Source organism: Sander lucioperca, chromosome 4 (assembly GCF_008315115.2).
Source record: "Sander lucioperca isolate FBNREF2018 chromosome 4, SLUC_FBN_1.2, whole genome shotgun sequence".
Lineage (NCBI taxonomy): Eukaryota > Metazoa > Chordata > Actinopteri > Perciformes > Percidae > Sander > Sander lucioperca.
In genome coordinates this window covers 23,607,844-23,630,869 of record NC_050176.1, presented here as the reverse complement: position 1 = coordinate 23,630,869, position 23,026 = coordinate 23,607,844, and the positions used below count along the sequence as shown (strand labels likewise).

Below are 23,026 nucleotides of genomic sequence, written 5' to 3'. Positions count from 1 at the left end.
ACTTGTAACAGAGTATTGTTACAGTGTGGTATTAGTACTTTTACTAGTAACAGAGTATTATTACAGTGTGGTATTGGTACTGTAACTTGTAACAGAGTATTGTTACAGTGTGGTATTAGTACTTCAACTTGTAACAGAGTATTATTACAGTGTGGTATTGGTACTGTAACTTGTAACAAAGTATTGTTAGTGTGGTATTAGTACTTTTACTAGTAACAGAGTATTGTTACAGTGTGGTATTAGTACTGTAACTTGTACCAGAGTATTGTTACAGTGTGGTATTAGTACTGTAACTTGTAATAGAGTATTGTTAGTGTGGTATTAGTACTTTTACTAGTAACAGAGTATTGTTACAGTGTGGTATTAGTACTGTAACTTGTACCAGAGTATTGTTACAGCGTGGTATTAGTACTGTAACTTGTACCAGAGTATTGTTACAGCGTGGTATTAGTACTGTAACTTGTACCAGAGTATTGTTACAGCGTGGTATTAGTACTGTAACTTGTACCAGAGTATTGTTACAGTGTGGTATTAGTACTGTAACTTGTAACAGAGTATTGTTACAGTGTGGTATTAGTATAATACGTATAATAATAATATAATGTCTCCCTCTGACTCTCCTCAGAAACACCAGGTGGAGTTAATGGAGCTGGCCAACGACTACGATAGAAGAATCAGAGGTGAATAATTCTAAATCTACGGTCATTTCTTAAACATCTGCCCCTTCATCATCTGTATATACTTTTACACCTGTTTGTATATAATAGGTGTGTACATTTTACTATTATTACTTTTAATCTTTTTTTCTATTTCCCATTATATTTTTCTATTACATTTCTATTTAATGTGTATTTTCTTATTTGTGTGTGTGTGTATCGGTGTGTGTGTGTGTGTGTGTGTCTGTGTGTGTGTGTGTCTGTCTGGTGTGTGTCTGTGTGTGTGTGTCTGGTGTGTGTCTGTGTGTCTGGTGTGTGTGTGTGTGTGTGTGTGTCTGGTGTGTGTCTGTGTGTGTGTGTAAATGTCCCCAGTGAAGTCCTCCATGAAGTCTGTCTTATCTTATAAACTGTGATAAACAGTTTCCCTCGTGTTGCTGTTCAAACAGAAATTGAGGTGAAGTATTACAAGAAAATGCAGTCGATGATCGACGCGGAGGGCAAGAAGCGGCGGGCCGAGGTCAACGAGATCGAGGACCGGATGAAAAGCCGCGTGGTGGCGCTGACAGAGGAGCACGACAGAGCGCTGCGAGGCGCTGAGGAGTACTACTCTGCTGTTCAAACCAAACTGCTGGCGGATCAGAAGGTGCTCAAGGTACGAGACGTACAGAGAATACAAGACGACCTGAAGGGATGAGCAGAGAGAGTGTGCGTGTGTCTCTTGTTATATATATATATATATATATATGCTTATGCACTGTACGGTTTGTCTGTTTGACAGGAGGAACTTGCGGAGGCGACGAAGCGCCAGGCGCGAGTGGACAGAGAGCTTTCGGCAGCCGAGCAGGAGAACAAACGTCTGAGCGAGTCTCTGCAGGACGTCCAGCGGAAGCTGCCCGAGCTCCGCAAACAGCTGGACGACTACAACCAGGCCAAGGCCAAGATGGCGGTGCGTTCACTGCACAGAAAAAAAAAAAAAAACTTTAGAAATGGGTTAAATTTGACCAGAGGAAAACACAAGGGTTAATGTATCTTGCTCTGTCAAGCGGCAAAAAGTGCTTTTGAGTAGCCATACTGGGGTAACTATGTTATCAGTCAGGGGGAAAGGACTGCTTTCCCCCACGGCGACGAGTCGCCAACCATGTTGTACCCATAGTAACAACATGCTAATTTCCCCCCAAACTGCTGATTTTGTGTCTGACAGACGAGTAGAGCTCGAGTGAAGGTCGCTGAAAAGGAGCTGAGAGATCTGACGGTGGAGCACGAGCTGCTGCTGCAGGCGTTTGAGAAGGTAAACTGATGAAGTCACGAGTTTTACCTTCACTCAGCCCCCAGCAGGTATTTAGTGTGTGTGTGTCTGTGTGTGTGTGTTTGTCTCTCTGTGTCTCTCCGTGTGTGTCTGTGTGTGCGTGTCTCTGTGTGTGTGTCTGTGTGTCTGTGTGTGTGTGTGTCTGTCTGTCTCTGTGTGTCTGTGTGTGTGCTATTTACGGGGACAGTTTGCAGGGTTTTCCCCGTACCGTATAAGTCTTAGCTGCAGCATCCAAGCTGAATAAATAAATGTAAAATCAATGTGAGCATCAAAACTAACTAAATGACTTCTCTTAGATCTAATGATAGTTGGTTAGTTGGACTTCTTTTCAAGTTTAGTTTTTGAGTGTTAATTATTTATTATCTGCTCTAGCTTTTCCAACATTTTAGACACAGATATGGTGATAATAATTAGAGATGTTCAGATACCAATACCAGTATCGGAAAAGGCTCCGATACTGCCTAAAATGCTGGTATCGGTATCAGCAAGTACTGGAGTGTATACACCGATCAGATTAGGGTTGGGTATCGTTGGGATTTTTACAATTCCGATTCCTAAACCAATTCTTGAAAAATGAAGAAGAAAGGCTCTTTTATAGAGGTTTTATTTTAATTGAAAATTATTTAAATTTAACAATATATTAACGTTTTAAAGTACTTAAATATATAACAAGTAAACCTAACCCACATAACACACAACTACGATAATTTAACAATAAATAACAGTTACACTATTAACAACGTGGGACGTAATGTGCTTTTACGTCCGTTTTGGTGAGCCCAGAGGGGAAATATGGCATTTTAAAAGTAGCCTACATTAACGATAGCATGCTAACGGTAGACTACAGAGAGAGGGTGATATTTTTACGTCCGTTTCGGAGCGACAGAGGGAAAATATTTCAGTCGAGACATCAAGTGGAACCGAAATGAGGAACCGAAATTTGCGTTCTAATCCGGTCCGATTCCTACGGTTTCGGTACCCAACCCTAGATCAGATAGGTAATTTATCCCCAATCTAAATCTACTCGAGTAGTTTTTCTGTGTTCTTTTTCCGTTATGACTCGCTGTCAAACTGGATAGTAAGATAAAGTTCTGTGGCGTTTATCGTTTGTTCACGTTTCACAAAGAGTTTAATCCGAGCCAGACAACAAAGGAGGGATAGTAGTAAACAGCTGTTAAAACATACTTAAATATACCGTATTGTCCGGACTATAAGTCGCTCCGGAGTATAAGTCGCATCAGTCAAAAAATGCGTCATAAAGAGGAAAAAAAACATATATAAATTGCATTTATTTAGAAATTTATTCCACAAAATCCAAGACCAACAACAGCCATTTAATCTGGAAAGGCAAGTTATTCAACTACACAGTAGCACACAGAACAACAGGCTGAATAGGTGTCCGGTATGTTAACGTAACACATTAAGTTATTCAGATACACAGTAGCATAAAGAACGATACCTTTACACATTAGGATTTTTGCACACAAAACACACGTAGTTTATAAAATCTGATGTTTTATTATAAATGACCCTAGCCAACAATATAACGGCTTCTGAGAGAGACACACACACACACCGAGACACACACACACACACACACACACACACACACACACACACACACACACACACAAAATCTGACAGCTTTAGTTACTAGTGTAGGATTTTAATCTAAAATGTGACCGGTCTGGCCCTAAAAAAAAAGGCCAGACTTAATCTGACTCCAATTCTTTGAGAATCTTTCTCACACTCCCTTTATAATGTCTAATCACTGTAAAACTAGATGGCCTCTCATAACCCAGGGAAACAGAGGCACTGAGGTCAGCACCATGAACTCTAAAACCTTTTCTTAACACTGTCACAAAATATATTCTAACACTAGTTACTTTACACATTCAGATTACTGCTCACCAAACACATGTAGTTTATAAAATCTGATATTTGATTCTAAAGTAAACTAGCCAACAATATAACGGCTACAAGTCCAGCTGAGATGATCAGACCATTAAACACACAACTGGTTGGATCCTTTACACTTTCTGCAATAGGAGGATTCTTCTTTACTTTTAATACTTTAACTACATTTTCCTGATGAGACTTACACACTTTTACTGAAGTAACATTTTCTTGAGGAGTCACCCCCTAAACCCTCCCGCCAAATACGTGCACTTACGTAAGTCCTCCATAAACCTCTGGAAAACCCTGGTTTTGCATGTTTTCAGCTTCAGCAGGAGCGGGACGATCTGCTGAAGATGCAGACGGAGGCCATCCTGGACGTGCAGCAGAAGTGCGGACTGAAGGAGTTGCTGCTGGAGAGGAAGTTGGCGGCGCTGACGGAAATTGTGGAGAAGAAGGAGGCGCAGCTCTGCGCCGCGCTGTCGGCCTCCAACGTCGACCAAACTGCGGGCGGCAGCGCCGCAAACAAACTCGAGGTATGGTTTTAGCTTTATATCCACTGCCGCTAGGGTGCATCTAGATTTCTAGGCTACATTATGCAGTCCTTCTAGAAAAATGCAGAGTTCTTTTGTGATTGTTGCGGGCAAAAATGCTTGATTATGCGTCACGTTTTCTTAAAAAATGCGATGGAATATGCGGGATATTTATGCAACTTTATGCGATGAAATTGCGGGAACTTGCAAAAACTGCGGTTTCATCGTGGCTTCATCGCGGGGTTTGCAGCTTTTCGATGATGTTCACGTCGCGTAATTACGTCACTTCATAACGTTCCCATGGCAACAGGGGGAAATGGCTGCTCTTGTGTGAAGTAAACGCAACATTTCTCAACTTTCTGCTAAGATATATGGGACTTTTTTTGCAACAAAAATGCGGGGATTATGAAATCATGCAAGACCCGCATATTTTGCGTGGAAATCGGCAATTTATGCGGCGAAAGTGCGGCGTATTTGAAAAAAATGCGCCCCGCATAAATATGCAAACTTTGGCTGATTATGCGTTGAATTATGAGATCACATAATCAGGTTTTTCTGGAGGGACTGATTATGACAGTCTTCAAGGATAGATGTGAGATGGTATCGGACTTTCAAAGTCTTCTAGTGTCTGGTAGGTATTGGTCGACTAATATATATTTCTTGATATTTGTGTGTGAGCTTCAAGAACAACAGTCTGAAAAGCGTTTTTCCTGCTTGTAGGAAATACTGGCGTCTAAACGAGCGTCCATCGACGCCTTGCAGAGCGACTTGGCTCGAGATTGTAAGGTCAGTTTGTTTCTTTACTCTTTGATTGAATTGTTCTGAGAGTAAATCACCGCTGCACAGTTTAATTTCACAGTCAAAACTCACATTAACGTTTATAACCCTCTTCCCGTCGACCATGAACTCCTTCCGTCAAAATGTACTTTTTTTTGGCGCTCATTTTGAAGCTTTTGTCTCTTTTTTTCAACGTTCTTGTTTAAATTCATGGTCAATAAACCTATTATACCCAAATAAATATGACATTATACCTAATTTTTTAGATAAAAAAAAAAAAAGCAGAAATTACGAATTATTTTGACTAATAGTTAAGATTGAATCACAGACTGGTTTATGTCAAAGTTTAATCAGGAGACTGTTTTAAAACCATTAAAACATTTTTTTTTCAAATGCTATAAAATTGTAACATGACATCATGACTTCGCGTAAAAACATACACGCCAACTTTTTTAAGCCAAGTGGCGTGTTCAGGCCGTTACACACCAACCAGACGGCAGACCGTCGGCAGAATAGGCAGTCGGACTGATCAGTGTCCCCGAGTTGGTCCAAAAAGTTCCTCAGAACACCGAAGAGACAAGACGTAATACGTCTCCGTAACAGCAGGCGGCGCTAATCTGGATTGTCGCCCAAAAATGAAAACCGGCAGCTGATTGGATGAACGCGTCACGTGGGCCTGGCTGCTGCTTCCGGATTTTGGATTTTTCAACCGGCCATTAATGGCGGCTCGTTCAGAATACATTCATATTGGACTAAAATAGTTTTAAGAGAGAAATAGGCCGTGCAGTCGCTGAATCTGTCTTCATTTCAGATCAACAAAACCAAAACAAAAACATAATTAAAAAAACGCCCCAAGCTACAAAAACGCAACGCAAAAATTCAACAAAAACATTTTTTTTTTAACGCTCAAAAAAGTGACCAAAAAAAATTGAATAAAAATCGACAAAAAGTCAGTGTCGAAAAAGAACAACAAAATGTTGAAATTTCGACCCAGAAAAACACAAAGTTGCAGGTCGACGGGAAGGCAACACGAGGGTTAGAAGGAGAATTCACGAAGATACGTAAACATGCCGTTAGACCTCGGAGGGCTAACGTCATGGTCAGCGGAGTGAAAATTAAACCAAGGTGTGCTGTGACCTGCAGGAGTACGACGGGCTGCTGCAGAGCTGCCAGGAGAAGCTGAAGGCTTCGGGAGTCCCTCTGAACGACTTCTCCTTCCGGCCGTCGGAGCAGATCCTCAGGGGACGGACCTCTCCGGGACCGGCCTCCGAACACTGAAACCCCTCCACGGGTTACCTACGTTCAAACACACACGACTTCACTCCTCTACCTCTCCGTCATCGGAAAACATTTCGGCTGTACTTCCTGTCTTTATTCGATATAAACTCCCCCTTTTTCAGGACACTGTATTTTAAAGATACTTTTGTAAAAATCTAAATAACTTTGGAGATCTTCATTGTAAAGGGCTTAAAACAGGTGCTAAGTGAGTGAGTGTGTGAGGCCACATGGGCTCAGATAGGTAGAAATGGGATTGGGACAGCACTTCACCAGATCACGTGTTACCTTGGTGACGTTTAATAACAAAGATGTTGCTGACACTTGCCGGTTTGGGAATTTTCATTTTAAGTTTGTTGCTTTGCACACGGCCAAGGCCCAGGAGACGGCTGCCTGATTCCACGTTTTCAAACTCTTGTTTTATGAGCTGGACGACAGGCTGGTCTGTTCCATGGTCGTGGTCGTGTGTCGTGGTCGTGTGTCGTGGTCGTGGTCGTGATCGTGGTCGTGTGTCGTGGTCGTGCTGTTGTTTACCTTTGTAATTCCCGGATTTCCCTATGGCCCCCGCGGTAAACGTCACAACGCTTTGAACTGTGGGTAATTCCCTTTTGGTGAAGTCTGCGTCGATGCAGACTCACGGAAAGGGCTCGGTAAGTGTGTCCTCAAACCCTCTCGCCCTTTGAAATTCGACATTAGGACAACCCTAAGCCCTTAGGAATTTCACGAGAACGCGCACTTCAAAGTCTGTGAGTCTGTGAGTCCGGACTTTGGGATTGGGCCACTGTTTTCCGTGCTTGTTCAATGAACCATAAACAACTAATGAACATGCACCTGTTGAACGGTCGAAAAGACAATGACAGCTTATGGGCGGTAGGCAATTAAGGTCACAGTTAAAAGAAAATGAGGAAAGTAAAGAGAGACTTCTACTGACTCTGAAAATCACCAAAGGAAAGACGCCCAGGGTCCCTGCTAATCTGCGTGAACGTGCTTTAGGCATGGTGCAAGGAGGCATGGGGACAGCAGATGTGGCCAGGGCAATACATGGGTGGTATGGGTGGTGATGGCGCAGTGGGTATGACACATGCCTTTGGTGTGGGAGATCTGGCTTCAATTCCCACTGCGATACATCAACCAATGTGTCCCTGACCAAGACGCTTAAAGCGTAACTCTCGCCAAAATGCAACCTAGGGTGTTTTTGTGAATGTACCCGAGTGGCCCTGGACACTTCTCTTCCTCTCCCAGTTATTTAAGACAGCTCCAGAGGTCTCTCACGTGGTTCGGAGATGCCAGTAGTACGGTGGCCCTGAAAGTGCAAATCACAACGGCAAATAGGAAAACTTTGCTCGAAGTATCACCAGGGGCTCTACACGTGAACTCCAGCATTGAGAACACTGTTTGTGTTCACAGAGTTTACTAAAAAAGGTTTTGAACAACTCACATTAGCAGTTCTTGTTTACGCTCTCCGCCATCTCGCCAGTCAAAAATAGGCGATCTCAGAATGCGAATGAACGGACTCCATCGGAGGAAATGTCATTCTTACATGAGGCTCCTTTTTCAACTACAAGGTCAATATTGTTTTTCACGAACGACAAAACGACAAGTTATCCGTGCATTTATATGGAACTAAGTTTTAGGAGCTTTCCATCTTTACTCTCCTCCCTCGAGGAGCTACGGTGAGTTGTTCAAAACCTTTTTAGTAAACTCTGTGAACACAATCAATGTTGTCAATGCTTTCGTTAAGGTGTAGAGCCCCTGGTGGGACTTGGAGCAAAGTCTCATGTTGTGTCGAGCCTTCTTAGCGTTTTAAAAATAGTGATTTTGAGGCTAGCATAGTAGTGTCCCTAGCACTCCCATTCAAAAGGCCATTTGACCCAAAACGAGAATACGGTAAATCTTAAAAGTGGCGATTCCGTCCTAAATATGCTTTTAAATGAAAGTTTGACTCGGGTACATTCACAAAAAGACCCTAGGTTGCATTTTGGCGAGAGTTACGCTTTAACACAGGGGTTTTCAAACGTTTTTTAAGCCAAGGACCCCTTAACTGAAAGAGAGACGGAGCAGGGACCCCCTACTACATATACGGTATAAAATCAAGTAGCATATTAAACTGGGCCTACAATAACGAGTAGGGCGGCCTAAAGCCTTTATACATACCTTTTTTGCATAGAATACTAAGCTATTGAAATAGCCTAATAATTGAAGAATGTTTTTGAAATGTTTGCCGACGAACTATTAATGAAACGGAGGCACAAAATATAAAATCTAGGCTATATATAAGCAGGTCGGTTAACAGCACACCGGTAATTAATACACGGTGGAAAACTTTCATTTCCAATATATATGTATATCATAATGTATTCTCTTGAAAAGTCTTTATTATCGAATGTGCGTCAAATGTAAACTCCTCTTAGGAATTTCACCGTTCAATGTGAATTTATGTGAGAATATTCTTAAATAAGGACATCTCTTCAGTGATTGGTCCATGCATATGTCGTCATCCAAAATCCTGTTTGTGGCACAGCAAAGTGTCTCTAAGACTGACACTCAAGATTTAGGGCCCTATCCTGCAACCGTCCAGCACCCGTGTCGTTTAAATTGCAAATGCACCTGCGCCCATCTTCGCGCCCATGGGCGTGCTGGTCTTACAGGGAGGTGTGTTCAGGTGCATTCTGGGCGTGCTGGTCTTACAGGGAGGTGTGTTCAGGTGCATTCTGGGCGTGCTGGTCTTACAGGGAGGTGTGTTCAGGTGCATTCTGGGCGTGCTGGTCTTACAGGGAGGTGTGTTCAGGTGCATTCTGGGAGTATTGCTATCTTGAGGCAGCGGAAAGTGATCGCGCCATTGTCCAACAAAAACCTGGTCTAACCTGCTGCGTCAATAACGCAGCATTTCATTGTTATTTTTTATGCTAGAGTTAAGTTAGTCTTTTATTGCCAGACCTTCCTCCACAGCTCTGCGGAGGAAGGTCTGGCTAGTCCACACAGCATTCCTGGATGGGAGGAAAACGTGCTCTGGTTTAATGACATTTCTTTAAACCAATCACAATCATTGTAGGCGGTGCTAAGCTCCGGACGGAGCCACGGTGCCTCTGCTAAATAGTCTCAGGAAGGAACTTGTTTTGGTGGAACACGTGTACGTTCAAAAGTAGTTTTAGTCGTGCAACAGAAAACTCAGATTGGACAGATAGTCTAGCTAGCTGTCTGGATTTACCCTGCAGAGATCTGAGGAGCAGTTAACCATAGTCCTCACAAATCCACCGGAGGTTAGAACGCCAACACAGAGACAGAGGAAGGGGACGGACATCCGGCCGAATTTCAGGCAGCACCGGAACAATCCCGGAAGTGGAACGTCGTGGATATATAGACTATATGTGAGATGGTCCCAGTCTTTTAGTGTACGGCAGGAATAACTCGCCAAGAAACTGAATAAGCATATTTCTCAATATATGTCGAAATATTCCTTTAAACAGCTCTCGTTCATCTGGAAAAGAAAACGCACAGTCTGAATGTTTTGGTACATTCCCTTTACTGACATTCAGTCAATAGTTTACATTGCATACAGGCATGTCGTATAGAAAAACTATGCACATTAACATTTACACTTTATATATACACACACACACACACACACACACACACAGTATGGCTTATGCATGAAGCAAGCCAGCTGGTTGGCCGTTCACGTTGAGGCAAATTATACCCAACTAGTGTCGAAAAACCCAAAACCGTTTCCCTGTTCATGCAGCTGCTAAGACAACAGTGAGGCTCTGGAAGACTTCAGGATCTAATCGCTTAGAAAGATTGATTTTTTTTTTTTTAGAAAACAAAAATGATATCAGCTCTGATATAAATGTTGCAGAGTTGGCGGCTCTAAGGGTAACTTAGGTTATTTCTTAACCTGGACCCTATTTTCCTATGTTTTAGTGTCTAAGTGACTCGTGGGAATGACAATTTTTTGAAATTGGTCCAGTATTAAGAGAGACAAAACAAGCTGCAATGTATCGTTATTGGGAAATTGCGCAGCGTCAGTTAGCGTCCACTAAAAGTTCTGTTTTTGCCGCTGACAGACTCAGATTATTATTCTAAGTGTCTGACAACATTATGGAAAGGATCCCTACAGAGATAGACCTTTTAGTTAAAGAGCAAGATCCTTTTAGTTTAACATGAAACAGCCCCGAAATCACCATCACCAAACCCACCAGACTCCATGTAAATAATCAGTGATTTTATCAGCGTTAAACACACTTCATTCAAAGTGGACAGAAACTAAATAAAACTATCAAAAGCCATCTTGGTTCATCTTTCCACTGTTCCAACAATCACCACTCTTGTTTGGTTGAAATAAACCCTTAATTCACCCATTTACATGTGGAGATATGCTGGCTCTATACACGCTAAAAGTCCTGATTATTTACATGGAGTCTGGTGGAGTTTGGTGATGGTGATTTCGGGGCTGTTTCATGTTAAACTAAAAAGGTCTATCTCTGTAGGGATCCTTTCCATAATGTTGTTGCTTATACTAAGAGAAGCTTTCAATAAAGTAAATTAAGTCTCCTAAATGCACCTTCCTAACTCCGTTACTTAATGTCCTTTCAGGTGACACCAAATGTGAGGGTGAAACTGCATTTAGATTAAGACATTTTGGCGGTCTGTGTCACTGTAAACATCTTTCGGATTACTCCACATTTGGGAATTTTGACAAGTTGAACTGTATCAACTCCTGCGTTGACCCATAAAAAGTTTGGCACGGATATTAAGTAAAAATTATTAAGAAAACCTTTCAGATGACACAACTATCTTTATTATTTGTATTAAAAGTTGTTGTTTTTCAACCTGGATCCTATGTTCCTGTGTGTTTGTGTGTAAGTGTCTGATGGGAACAACAATCTTTAAACTGGTCCAGTGTTAAGCGTTAACGCTGTAACCAGCAGCCACAGACCAGGCTGCAATGTAACGCTACGAGACAAATGTTCAGCGTCAATTTGGTCCACTAGAAGTTCTGTTTGTTGCCGCTCAGATTATTATTCTAAGTGTCTGACAACATTATAGAAAGGATCCCTACAGAGATAGAGCTTTAAAACCTCTTTAAGACCTTTCTGTTTAACCAGAAACAGCTCTGAGGTTGCTAGCGCTAAACCCACCAGACTCCATTTAAAAAAACAATACTTTTAGCGTGTATAGAGCCAACATATTTTCACATGTAAATCGGTAAACTATGCGTTTATTATATATAAATATATCTATAAATATAGAGTTGTGATGGTTGGAATAGTGGATAGACTACCAAAAACAGCGTTTCATAGTTTTATTTTGTTTCCGTCGACTGTGAATGAAGTGTATTTTACGATGCTAAAATGACGTTTATTTTACATGGAGTCTGGTGGATTTAGCGAACGCAATTTCATGGATGTTTTTATGTTTAAAAAAAGGATCTTACTCTTTAACAGAAAGGTCGACCTCCTTAGAAATCCTTTCCATAATGTTGTCAGACACTTAATAATCTGAGTCTGTCAGCGGCAAAATGAGCACTTTAGTGAAGGTAAATACAAGCTGGACAATTACTATTAACTTACTTAGCTTGTTTCTCTGCTGCCGACTGCAGAGATCTCTCTTAATACTGGTCCAATGTCAAAGATTGTTGTTCCCATCAGTCACTTAGACACAGAAACACAGGAACATAGGGTCCAGGTTGAAAAAAACGTTAGTTACCCTTTAAATAGGAACAGGGCACACACAGATCAGTGGCATCGATGTGTACTTCTTTGCAGCATTTATTCAGTGAAACAGTTTTATCATTTGCTCTTAAAAGTTGGAAAACGGTTTCCATCAGTGACAAAATATCTTCTGCGTGCAATTTTACCGATACGTCAGATATAGTTTTACATTAAAATAAAGAGACGGCACGTTTCGATTCATTTGCAAAGTGTTAAAAATGATCGAGCAGCTTTACATCAACAGACTGAAAGTCAAGTCAGTCTTCAAGCAATAATCAGGTGCACTTATGAACAATTTTAACAATTTTTCTTGCTGTAATCTTTCGTGTTCATACGGTCGTTTCCTGAGTTCTGTCTGTTCTTCTCTAAAGGCGCTGACACACCAACCCGATTTATCGGCCGTCGGACAGTCCGGCGAGGTCGGTGACTCGAGTCTGTTCGGTGTGCTCCGTGCCGTCGTCAAATAATAATTTGGGCCGATTTGACTTGTTGAATGGGCCAGCGGGCAGTCGGACTCAATGACCAATCTGATTGGTGGAGTGCTAACCCTTGACCAGCGAATCAGTGCACTTATGTTAAAACACTTACCGGAAACGAGGAGCTTAAAATGTTTTCAGAAACACGTTTCGGTGAACTATTTTTAGTACAATATGAGATCATATTCTGAACGAGGCCCCATTAATGGTTGGCTTTGAAATTCAGGAGAAGCCAGACCCACGTGATGCGTTCGTCATTTCCGGTTTTCATTTTTTTTGGGAGACAATACAGATTAGCGGCGCCTGCTGTTATGGAGACGTATTACGTCTCGCGCACGTGCAGAACGTACGCTCAAATCTGCGTCGCTTCGGTGAGTTCTGAGGCACTTTTTGGACCTCGGGGAGCCGGCTGATCAGTCCGACTGGCTTTCCTGCCGACGGTCGGCCGTCTGGTTGGCGTGTCAGAGCCTTAACTACGAAGCCCTGGAAGTCACAAGCAAGGGGCTCAAACACTGTCTGAAAACAAGATTATTTTTTGGACTTTAGCTTCAAAACATGGGTTAAATTATGTCTCCGCCGTACTAATACACTCTCTTGCTCTCGCTCTCAAATTCAAGCGTGAGTTTCCGGTTTCCCTGTGATCTCACAGACTGGTTTACAGTTTGTGATTCCATGTTTATTTATATACCCGCACATCCGTTTTCTGGGGCTGAGTGCAAAGAAACGTCTGTGAATGAAAGGCTAACGTGATCGTACCTTCAACACAAACTGCTCTGAAGTGCCGTTGAAGTCATTCTAAACGCCTCGCTCTGCTCACCGAAAATTCAGGGTCCATCGTGCGATTAAATGTTTTTTTTCTTCATCTTGATAAATTGATTGCTAAGTCTGTAAAATGTCAGAAATGAGTGAAAAAAAAAAAGTCCAACATTATTTTCCCAGAGCCAGAGTTTAATGTCTATTAATACCCGCACACCCTTTTCCTGGAGCTGAGTGCAAAGAAACGTCAAGTGAACGAAAGGCTAACGTGATCGTACCTTCAACACAAGCGGCAATCGCTCTGGGACTCAAACCCGTTCCCCTGCCGGCGTTAAAGCCTCGCTCTGCTCACAGTCGTCTGACGGGACGTTTTTTCCCTTCATCTTACTGAATAGTTTGGTCTATAAAATGTCAGAAATGAGTCAAAAACATAGAGAGGCAAAGTTAACATTTCAAGTTAACAGTCGGAAGATTTTCTGTTTATTATGATATTAAAACTGTTTTTTTGCTGATGGAACATTTAAATAATCACCTCATCGCTTCAGGAAAAAACCAAACCTTCAGGATGAACTGACTTTAGTATTTTCCCAACGAGCAGCACGGGGGGAATTGAACCCCCGACCCGGGCAGGGTCGATGTTTTTTTTTTTGTTCTTTAAGAGCTGATGTACATGATGGAGTTTCCATAAATGTCTTGGCTGCATGTAAATATAATTCATATAGCCGCTTAGTGCCGTAGTTAAAGGAAACTCTTTAAAACAGAGTGCTTAATTTCCTACTGTAACATTCGTGATAAAGTTTCTACGTGAACTAAAGAGCTGAACAGCACCCGACAGGTTTGAGATGTCCGTCTCCCAGGACGACGGGAGGCTGGCGAGGGAACTGAAGCGTGATTTATGCTTCTGCGTTAAATCTACGCCGTAGCTGCGTCCGTAGGTACGCGGAGACACGGACCCTACGCCGTAGCCTGATGTGCACCTCTCGAAAAATGTAACTACACGTCTGAGCGACGCACGTGGCTCGGCTGTGGCTGGGTAGCGTTGCATCTCCCCCCCCCCCCCCGGACTCATTTCCTGGTTCTCCTTTTCCGTCAACGACATGAGATCAAGGAGAGGGTTAACTTCTCCTGCTCCAGATTTCCCACCGTGGTCAGAAAGAACAGAGGAGACACTTTGTTACGCTCACTATGACTCTAGAGTCACTACTCACTCTGAAGATAATCACCGTCACTCTCTCACTCACTCTACCACACACACACACACACACACACAGACACGCACACAGAGACACACACACGCACACACACACACAAGCAGACACAGACGCACACGCATGCAGAGACACACACACGCACGCAGAGACACGCGCACACACCGAGACACACACACACAAGCAGACACAGACGCACACGCATGCAGAGACACGCGCGCGCACACACACACACACACACACACGTAGAGACACGCGCAGAGACACACGTGCATGCACACACAGACACACACACCTATTCTCTCGAGAATCGGCGCTACGATCTGAAGTATAGACTTCGGGCCACTTACGTCGGCTACGGAGAAAGCTCTACGTGGAGCCTCCGCAGAACCATAAATCACGCTTGACCTGCCAGTTTTTCCTTCTCTCTCTCTTTTTTTTTTTTTTGATCTTCTGAGGTGATTCTCTCGAGGAAAAGGCCCCCAGAGGAAAAAAGGCACAAATAGTTTGCTTATTTTTCCTTTTGGTTTGGAGAAAATGTCTTTTCTCAGCCGGTGCCGTGGCTGCTGTAGTCGAAGACGCCCTTCTTGAAGAACGACGAGAACTCACAGATGGCGTGTTTGGTGAGATGGAAACCGCCGTCTGCGTCGGCTCGGAGAGGCGAGCTGGAGGACGACAGCATCACCCGGAACAAGTTCCTCAGATAACGCTGCAGAAGAAACAACAGCAGCAGCAGCAGAGTTACTGCTAACGTTTCGCTTTCTTAGGGCTCTTGAATGTGTAAACACAACTGTAAATGAAATTGTCTTGTGAACTATGGGACTCAATCTTGCACCGCGGACATTCCTCATCAATATGCACTAAACATGGCCTGATTCAGTGCAAGATTGTCCACCGCATTCATTGGACTAAAGTCAAATTAAGCCAGTTTTTCCCATATGTTGACCCCACATGTGAGCGGTGTCACTCATCACCTGCATCCTTGGCAAACACACACACTCGTGGTTTTGTCTAAATCTATACGACTACTGGTCCAAGGTCTTTAAAGTGCCCATATTATGAAAAAAATCACTTTTTCTGGGATTGGGGAGTTATTTTGTGTCTCTGGTGCTTCCACACGCATACAAACTTTGAAAAAACTCATCCATACTGTTTAGAGTGAGATACGGTTTCTGAATGTGTCCTGCCTTCAGTCTCTGGGTGAGCTGGTCAAAATCTACACGGCTTTCTACGTCACTAGCCGAGACGAGGGGGCTAACCGTAGCATGCTAGTGATAGCATGCTAGCTCGTTCTCAATGGCAAAACACTGCTACAACACACACACTAATTCACCCTAATCTACAAAATAAATTGTATAGAACTACTTCCATGTCCCTGTTCTGCAGGTATTCCACGCAAAGTTGGAAGTGCGCCCTCGTTTAGAAGAAGTCTCCCGGCTAATCCTGCCTTGTACTACTGAAGTTGGAGAAACAGCTAGCTAGCTCATGTAGTCCTTACCTAGCTACTGAGCATGTGCAACTGACAACAAAGATATATACAATTGATATATACAACAATAGATAATTACAATTATGAACCTGAAAATGAGCATAATATGGGCACTTTAATATCCTATCAGATGTCTTGGAAGTGACAATTTCTCCCTCTCCTTTTACTGCTCTGTTTAGTGTTCTCCCTCCTACAGTACCCCTCTCTTCACAAAAGGCTGACTTTGTTGGCGTTTTCTATGTCTTTGCACACCAGAAACGTGTCTGACGCGGCGCTGCTGCTGCTAGCCTTGTCTGTACACATACATATATACTGATCTGATTACAGCAAAGACAACGTCGGCTACAGAACATTTCGTTCTGTATTGACAGGTGCAATATTTGAAAAATCGATAATGGAAACGCTTTCAACACGCTTGTCGTCGGTCCTATTTCCAGCATGCACGCGTTTTCGGTGCCTGAGAAGTGTGTGTCACGCAGTCAGTGTGCAAGCTCTAACCTGTTAACATGGGAGACGAAACAAAAACGGACACGCCACGCAGCGGACACGCTCACGCCACGCAGACAGTGTGTAAGTGGCCTTAGGGCTCTCTAATGTGTGTGAAGTGTGAAGTGAAATCGTCTTGCCTCCAGTTGATTCCGGCGTTCAGCGACCATCCGCTCATCTCTGTTTCCAAACAGTTTCTTGGGAGGGAACTCGAGAGCCGCCAGCTGAAGCAGAGACACAGACATCGGACATTTTTTAGTGACATTATACAAAACGCCCACAGCTGAGCCAGAGGCTTGTCCCCCCGGCAAAAAGTCTCAACACACCAAATAGTTGTCAAAAGGGTCATCAAACGGTCTCACCTCTGGGTATTTTAATTTGAGGCTCTTGTGCATTTCCAGGAAGCGACTGTAACGTCTGAACACGGTCCACATCTCATCCATCACAGTGATCTGATCAAAGAGAGCCAAACATTTAAACTCAAACTTTCAGTGCACACACTCAGACTTTCTGATCCTTGTGAACAGCAAAAACATCCAAAATAATGCATGAAACTGGATCCTGAGGTTTTCACACAGACTCAGATTATTATTCTAAGTGTCTGACAACATTATGGAAAGGATTCCTACAGAGATAGACCTATAAAACCTCTTTGAGACCTTTCTGTTTAACCAGAAACAGCTCTGAACTCGCTAGCACTAAACCCACCAGACTCCATTTAAAAAAACAGTACTTTTAGCATCCATAGAGCCAACATATTTTCACATGTAAATCGGTAAACTATGTGTTTATTATAACTAAAACTAGAGTTGTGATGGTTGGAAAAGTGGAAATACGACCCAAAACGGCTTTTTATAGTTTTATTTTGTTTCTGTCGACTTTGAATTAAGTGTGTTTTACGATGCTAAAATGACTGTTTATTTACATGGAGTCTGGTGGGTTTAGCGAACAAAATTTTGCAGATGTTTTTATGTTTAAAAAAAGGATCTTACTCTTTAACAGAAAGGTCGACCTCCTTAGAAATCCTTTCCTTTCATGTATAAAACTGGATCCTGAGGTTTTCACACGACAAGCAACTAAACCTACACACACACGTACTGTACATAAGTGAAGATTTCGGGGGGGGGGGGTTGCAGGGGATATGTCCCCCTCCCCACCCCCAATATTTAGAAGAGGTAGATTTAGCCCCCTCAAAAAGTATGATTGGTTTTGGGAGATCAAGTCCACGTTGTCTTTTTTTTTTAAATTATTTTTACGTTTGTCACTTTGTACGACATTTGACCCTTTTTCTTTTTCCTTTTTCAATGTTTGTGTTGCATTTTTTTTTTTCGACGTTTGCCGCTTTTGACATTTAAGTTGTTTTTTTTCCAACGTTTTCAGAAGTTTACGAACTGAGCAGCTTTGTATGAGAGAATATTATATAGTAGGCCTAACTGTAACTGTATTTTAACTGGGAACTGCCCATTTCGCAGACGCTCCATAACTCAAAAAATTCCCTTTGGTCCTACAGCCCACTAGTCCGACGTCCCTTTGTTTTCGAAAAAATAAACCCTCTGCTCTGACATCCCATTGTTCCGACCATATAGGGTTAGGGACAATTATTTATAATATTTCTTTAGGATATTTGCCTTGTTTGAAACAGCCAAGATCAAGTTAGTTTCACATTGGTTAGTGCAGGGATAGCCTATGCCCCATTCCTATTCATTATCATTGCAGGCTTATGAAAATATGAATACATATCCAACCCCAAACTAACTTTATCCTGTTGGACTTTTGACTTGGCCTACATTTTTATTTCAGTTTTTCAAAGATAGGCTAAACACTTAAATGTGTTTATAAGTTAGAGAAAAGTAATTTCGCCAGTTATTTTTGATTCAGATTTTAGATTATGAATTAAAGAAAAAAAAAAAAAAAAGAGACAAAAATGTCAGAAAAAGTGTCAAAGTCATCGAAAAAAGCGACCCGAGAGGACATGGTCGGTGGGAAGACCACATAAAGGTTACACAGTCAGAAAGATGATGAAAGACCAGACGACATAAGAAGGATGAACAGATCAGAACCGAAATGTCTGATGAAGATGAAGAGAAAACAGCTGCGTGAACTCACCTTCACCTCAAACTCAAAGTGCTCGTCCTTCCCCTGCCCGCGGAGAACGTAACGAGGAATGCTAATTTTAACGGGCTCCTGAAGGCCGTCGGCGCTCGTCCCGAGAGAACGAGAGACCAGTTGCTGCAGAGGAGAAGTCACCAGGAGAAATGGGGGGGAAAAAAAAGACAGGAAAAGAGAAGAAAGGAAGTGGAGAGTAAAGGGTTGACTCAGAAAAAATTACAATAATTCTTATCAATTAATTTCTTGAACATGATTTGAGAAAGGTTGCATCTATGTTTTGCAAAATAAAATCAGACAAAAAGGATCATAGAAAGTTCATTCTTTATTATCCCTTTTTAAACAATTAAAATATTTTCATTGTACATTTCTTTAAAGACACATTAAACATCGTTAATTCCGATACAAAAAAATCTATGTAATTATGACAAATCGTCTCTTTTTGTTCAAGTCATCAGATCATAATTATAATTTTTTAAAGTGCAGCTGCAAAACTTTAGACCAAACAATTAAATGTGCAATTTAGTGACACCATAATTCTCCCTTTGAACCATAAAAGACCAAAACAAGAAGAATCAAGAACCGTCAACATGACAAAAAAAAATGTAAACAAAGCCAAAATCAATAAACACAATGCACTCATTATTACTACCACCAATATTATTATTTTAATTAATATAAACTAAAGAAATTACAGTTACATATCAACATTATCTGTGCTTCTTCCTCACAAAAAAACATCTTCAGAACTTTGTGGCAAAATGGCCGAATCAAAAACAGAAGAAAACCACAAAAAGTTTATAAAAACGTTAAAAAAATATTTTAAAAATATTTTTTACTTCGCAGGATGATGAATCACCTTTTCAGACATTATCTCCTAACTCCTATTTTTCTCCGTCAAATGGCAGAAACATATTTAACACGTCCTAAAATAAATAAGGTGTCCGCCTGATAACGTCTCTCTTTTTGAAATTCTTTCTTCCTAGTTTCTCCCCTTTCTTTCGGACACAAGTAAGGACGCTGCATATGTGAATGGATCAAAGTGAAACTGCTTTTAGGATCTTTAGACAATATCTGTAAAGTTTTTTTTTTCTTTGTCAAATGACAAAAACTCATTCAACACGTCCTAAAACAAATAAGGCGCCCGCCTGATAATTTCTGCATTTGTAAATTAATCAAGGTGAAAATGCGTTCAGGTGTTTTGACTCAGCTACACAGATGATTGACTAAGATTACAGCTTCTGAAGTGCAACCAAAAGATAACTTCCATGAATCGCACTGCTTACTGGAATCACTGGAATCAAAGGTGGCGGGCAACTCAGATTCAAGCCTGGACTCCACTTTCTTCCCTCGAGTTTGTGATTTGTGAGTTGTAAACATAAGCTCGAGCACCAGGCAGTTGTCCCTCTCCCTCACGAGCACGCATCGGATGTCTGAATGCTTGCGGAGTTTGAGTGTCTGAAACTGGGGCTGGGCAGGGACCAGACTGGAGCCACGCGGCACCGGGTGAAAGACGCCGTCCTCCCGGAGAAGAGCCACGTGAGTGTCCGTCAAGAGGAACTGGAAAATGGCGTCCTGATGCGCGGTGTCGGTAGAGTTCTTGATCTTGACGCTGGTGTAGAGCAGAGGGCGAATGTGTGCCAGAGAAGGTTTGCCAGGATCGTCCATGTTCCCGTGGACGATGTAGAGCAGGTCTGCGAGGACACGCTTGAATCTGGAGGTGACGTGAACGCCGTTGGCCAGGACGATGTCAGGAACGCTCAACGTCCAATCCAAGGAGAGGACCATTAGGTCGTCGGAGAGTAACGGGTGATCTTCAGTCCCTTCAGAGAACTTTTCCGGAGAAAGGACCTTGAGTAAAGACTTGCAGAACTCCTGGGTAAGATCTTTGCTGTGGGTAAAGACTACCAAAACGGTGTCTTCGGTGCAGCCAATCAGGCGAACGTGCTGCCCGGCCAAACTAATCTGGACCTCCTTGATTTCCAGGAGATTCAAGTGGTGAAAAATAGCTATGGTGTCTTCTGAATTTGTTTCACTTGTTGACAGCACTGTTATGTCCTTCCGTGACAAAAGCAAGCACCCAGGCTTAGGAATTGGCTGCTTACGGTTGGCAGTTTTGAGCCAGAAGATACTCAAAAGCTCGTCGACTTCGATCTGGGGAGCCACAGATCCCAACTTCTCTCGCATCTCCTGGGAGGAAAGTGACTGTAGCTGAGACAAGGCTGGCGGCAGCTGGACCAGCCCTTGATTAAACACTTCCGGACATGCGTCTTTGAGAGACGACACGGAGCCTTCAGGCCATCTTGAGATGCCCGGGGCCATAAGGGTGAGACCCCCCAACTGATCAACCTGACAGACTTCATTTTCTGTAAGGATGCAAGGTTCTGGCTCCGGTGTAAGCTGCATTTGATGAATCAGTGGCAGCTCTTTGGAGATCTTGGTCACATACTGAGAGAGCGCAACCCTTATTTCACCGGCTCGCACATTTCGAATCATGTCCTGTGTGCCTTGCAGCCTTCTACCGGCACCTTTGTACACTTCGGACAGCTTTCCAGCAAAATATCCCAAAACATAGCTCCCTTTGACCGCCACTTTCTCAGTTTCTGAGTCTGTCTCTTGCTCTATTTGACAGCTAACTGATTCCTTCGACTCCTCCTTGGAACAGCTTCTTTTGGCCGCCACTTCCTCAGTTTCTGTGTCTGTCTCTTGTTTTATTTGCCCACTTACGGATTCCTTAGACTCCTGCTTGGAATCACCGTCATCATTGACAAAGTTCTGCAACTTTGACGACTGATCATTGGGAACTTCTACATCTTGTGCCAATCCTGGATCACATGTTTGGTGCTCGACTTTCTCCTTTGAGTAAGAAGAGTGTCCATTTACCGGCAGCTCTGTCGTTTGATCTGTAATCACTTCATCATCATCAGGAACACAGAAGCCAGAATCGTTTATTCTTTTATCAGTGACGTTCTCATTTTCATCAACTCTCTTGGTCTCTATGTTGGCCGGGCTGACACAAAACTTAGGCTGTCCAATGGTACAACGTTCAATTTCACAAACAATTCGGCCCACTTTTCCTAGAGGGATACTCTTTTCTTTTTGCCACAATTTGTTTTTGTCGCCATTTCTGTAATGCACTTCCTTCGTTTCAACCAAGACATTAGCTGTGGATTCAAGTTTTTCTTCTCTGTGAAGTTTTAAGATGTTGTTCTGTGGTTCTTCGAACATGTTTTCCTGGATGTGAAGCGGGGAGTTTGCCTCAAGCTCCGGGGAAGGCAGGAAGCTAGACCCCAACCCGCAGGCTTTCTGTGTGCACAAGGGGGGAGTCCATGACTACATCGTGAAGAAGGCTCTTTCAATTATACTGAAGTCCATAATCCACCCCAATGACAATTACAGTTCCTCCATCACCAGGTGCACAGGCGAGTTGAAGTTGATTCAACATTGACAGTGTGAAGAGGTTTGGCATGCAAATTAGAATGAGAAATGTACAAAAGAATACTCTCAACTTCTTTTCATCATCAAACGATCAAAATCTAATCAAACATGGGCGAAGTAGCATTTGCAAATACTTCTTATGACTACATCCTTTGTGACTCAAGAGATTGTTTTCACAGAACTCCTATATTTTGTTTTGAGTGTCTGACTTAAGGTCTTAACACACCTGGGATTATCCTAGAAATCTAGACGCACCCTAGCGGCAGCCAGGGTCTTCTAGCAACTCTCCGTTGGCTTGCGAGCTGGAAAAACCAAACTCTAGTCAGGCCAATCACATCGTGTGTAGAGTCGGTGGACGGGCTTAACATAATGACGGCAGAGTTGCGACGGTTCCACGTGAATTCCCTGCTACTTGAAAACAAAGAAGATGGCTACTGCTGCTGGCAAACAGCGGTCTTTGGAATTGGCTTTGGCCGCGACTCTGGAAGACTTGGAGTTAAGCTTTTCTTTGAAAAAGACCAAAGAACGGCACTGAAGTCATTCTTAAAAAAGGAAGATGTGTTCGGAGTTTTGCCGACCGGATACGGCAAAAGTTTAATCTATCGACTAGCGTTGCTCTGGTTGGTTGTAGCTCTATCCTATTGCGTGCAGAGGGAATTTGAAAGACAACCGTTCATCCCGCCCCTCGGGTTGAGCCCAGCCAATGGTGAGTTCCCAGACCCAACATCTGGATGTGGGTCTGGCTTGTCAGGCTAACTCGGGATGTTTTTTCATGCGTTTAATTACACATAAATATATTTTTTCAAACCACTGTTTTGGTGACAAGTTCTTTCACACAGAAGGCGACTAATACATAAAACAATAATTACCTTTTGCTGCGTAACGTTCACCAAAGGCAATTAAATAAAAGTAT

At 42.6% G+C, this 23,026-nt stretch overlaps 3 protein-coding genes across 9 annotated transcripts in view; 2 read left to right on the top strand and 1 right to left on the bottom strand.

Moving 5' to 3' along the window:
• LOC116059805 (dynein regulatory complex subunit 4-like) overlaps positions 1-6,462 on the top strand; it is an 11,270-nt gene extending 4,808 nt beyond the window's left edge. The window contains exons 5-11 of the mRNA XM_031313064.2: positions 626-680; positions 1,103-1,308; positions 1,435-1,602; positions 1,858-1,944; positions 4,185-4,394; positions 5,112-5,177; positions 6,312-6,462. Coding sequence (XP_031168924.1) covers positions 626-680; positions 1,103-1,308; positions 1,435-1,602; positions 1,858-1,944; positions 4,185-4,394; positions 5,112-5,177; positions 6,312-6,446 — 927 coding nt within the window. The 3' untranslated portion in view covers positions 6,447-6,462. The remainder of the gene's footprint in view (positions 1-625; positions 681-1,102; positions 1,309-1,434; positions 1,603-1,857; positions 1,945-4,184; positions 4,395-5,111; positions 5,178-6,311) is intronic.
• Positions 1-23,026, top strand: part of LOC116048446 (VPS10 domain-containing receptor SorCS3-like) — a 1,378,075-nt gene that overhangs the window by 1,060,676 nt on the left and 294,373 nt on the right. The gene's annotated exons all lie outside the window — the stretch shown is intronic.
• Positions 15,042-23,026, bottom strand: part of kif16ba (kinesin family member 16Ba) — a 55,765-nt gene continuing 47,780 nt past the window's right edge. For 4 of the 7 annotated variants that reach the window (XM_031313046.2, XM_031313048.2, XM_031313047.2 and 1 more), the window contains one exon: positions 18,985-21,981. In XM_031313046.2, the coding sequence (XP_031168906.1) occupies positions 19,882-21,981 (2,100 nt within the window). In that variant the 3' untranslated portion in view covers positions 18,985-19,881. Of the gene's footprint in view, positions 15,304-16,709; positions 16,794-16,931; positions 17,022-18,675; positions 18,799-18,984; positions 21,982-23,026 lie in introns of those variants that run through there. The other 3 variants (XM_031313049.2, XM_031313051.2, XM_031313052.2) reach the window with 1 other exon arrangement.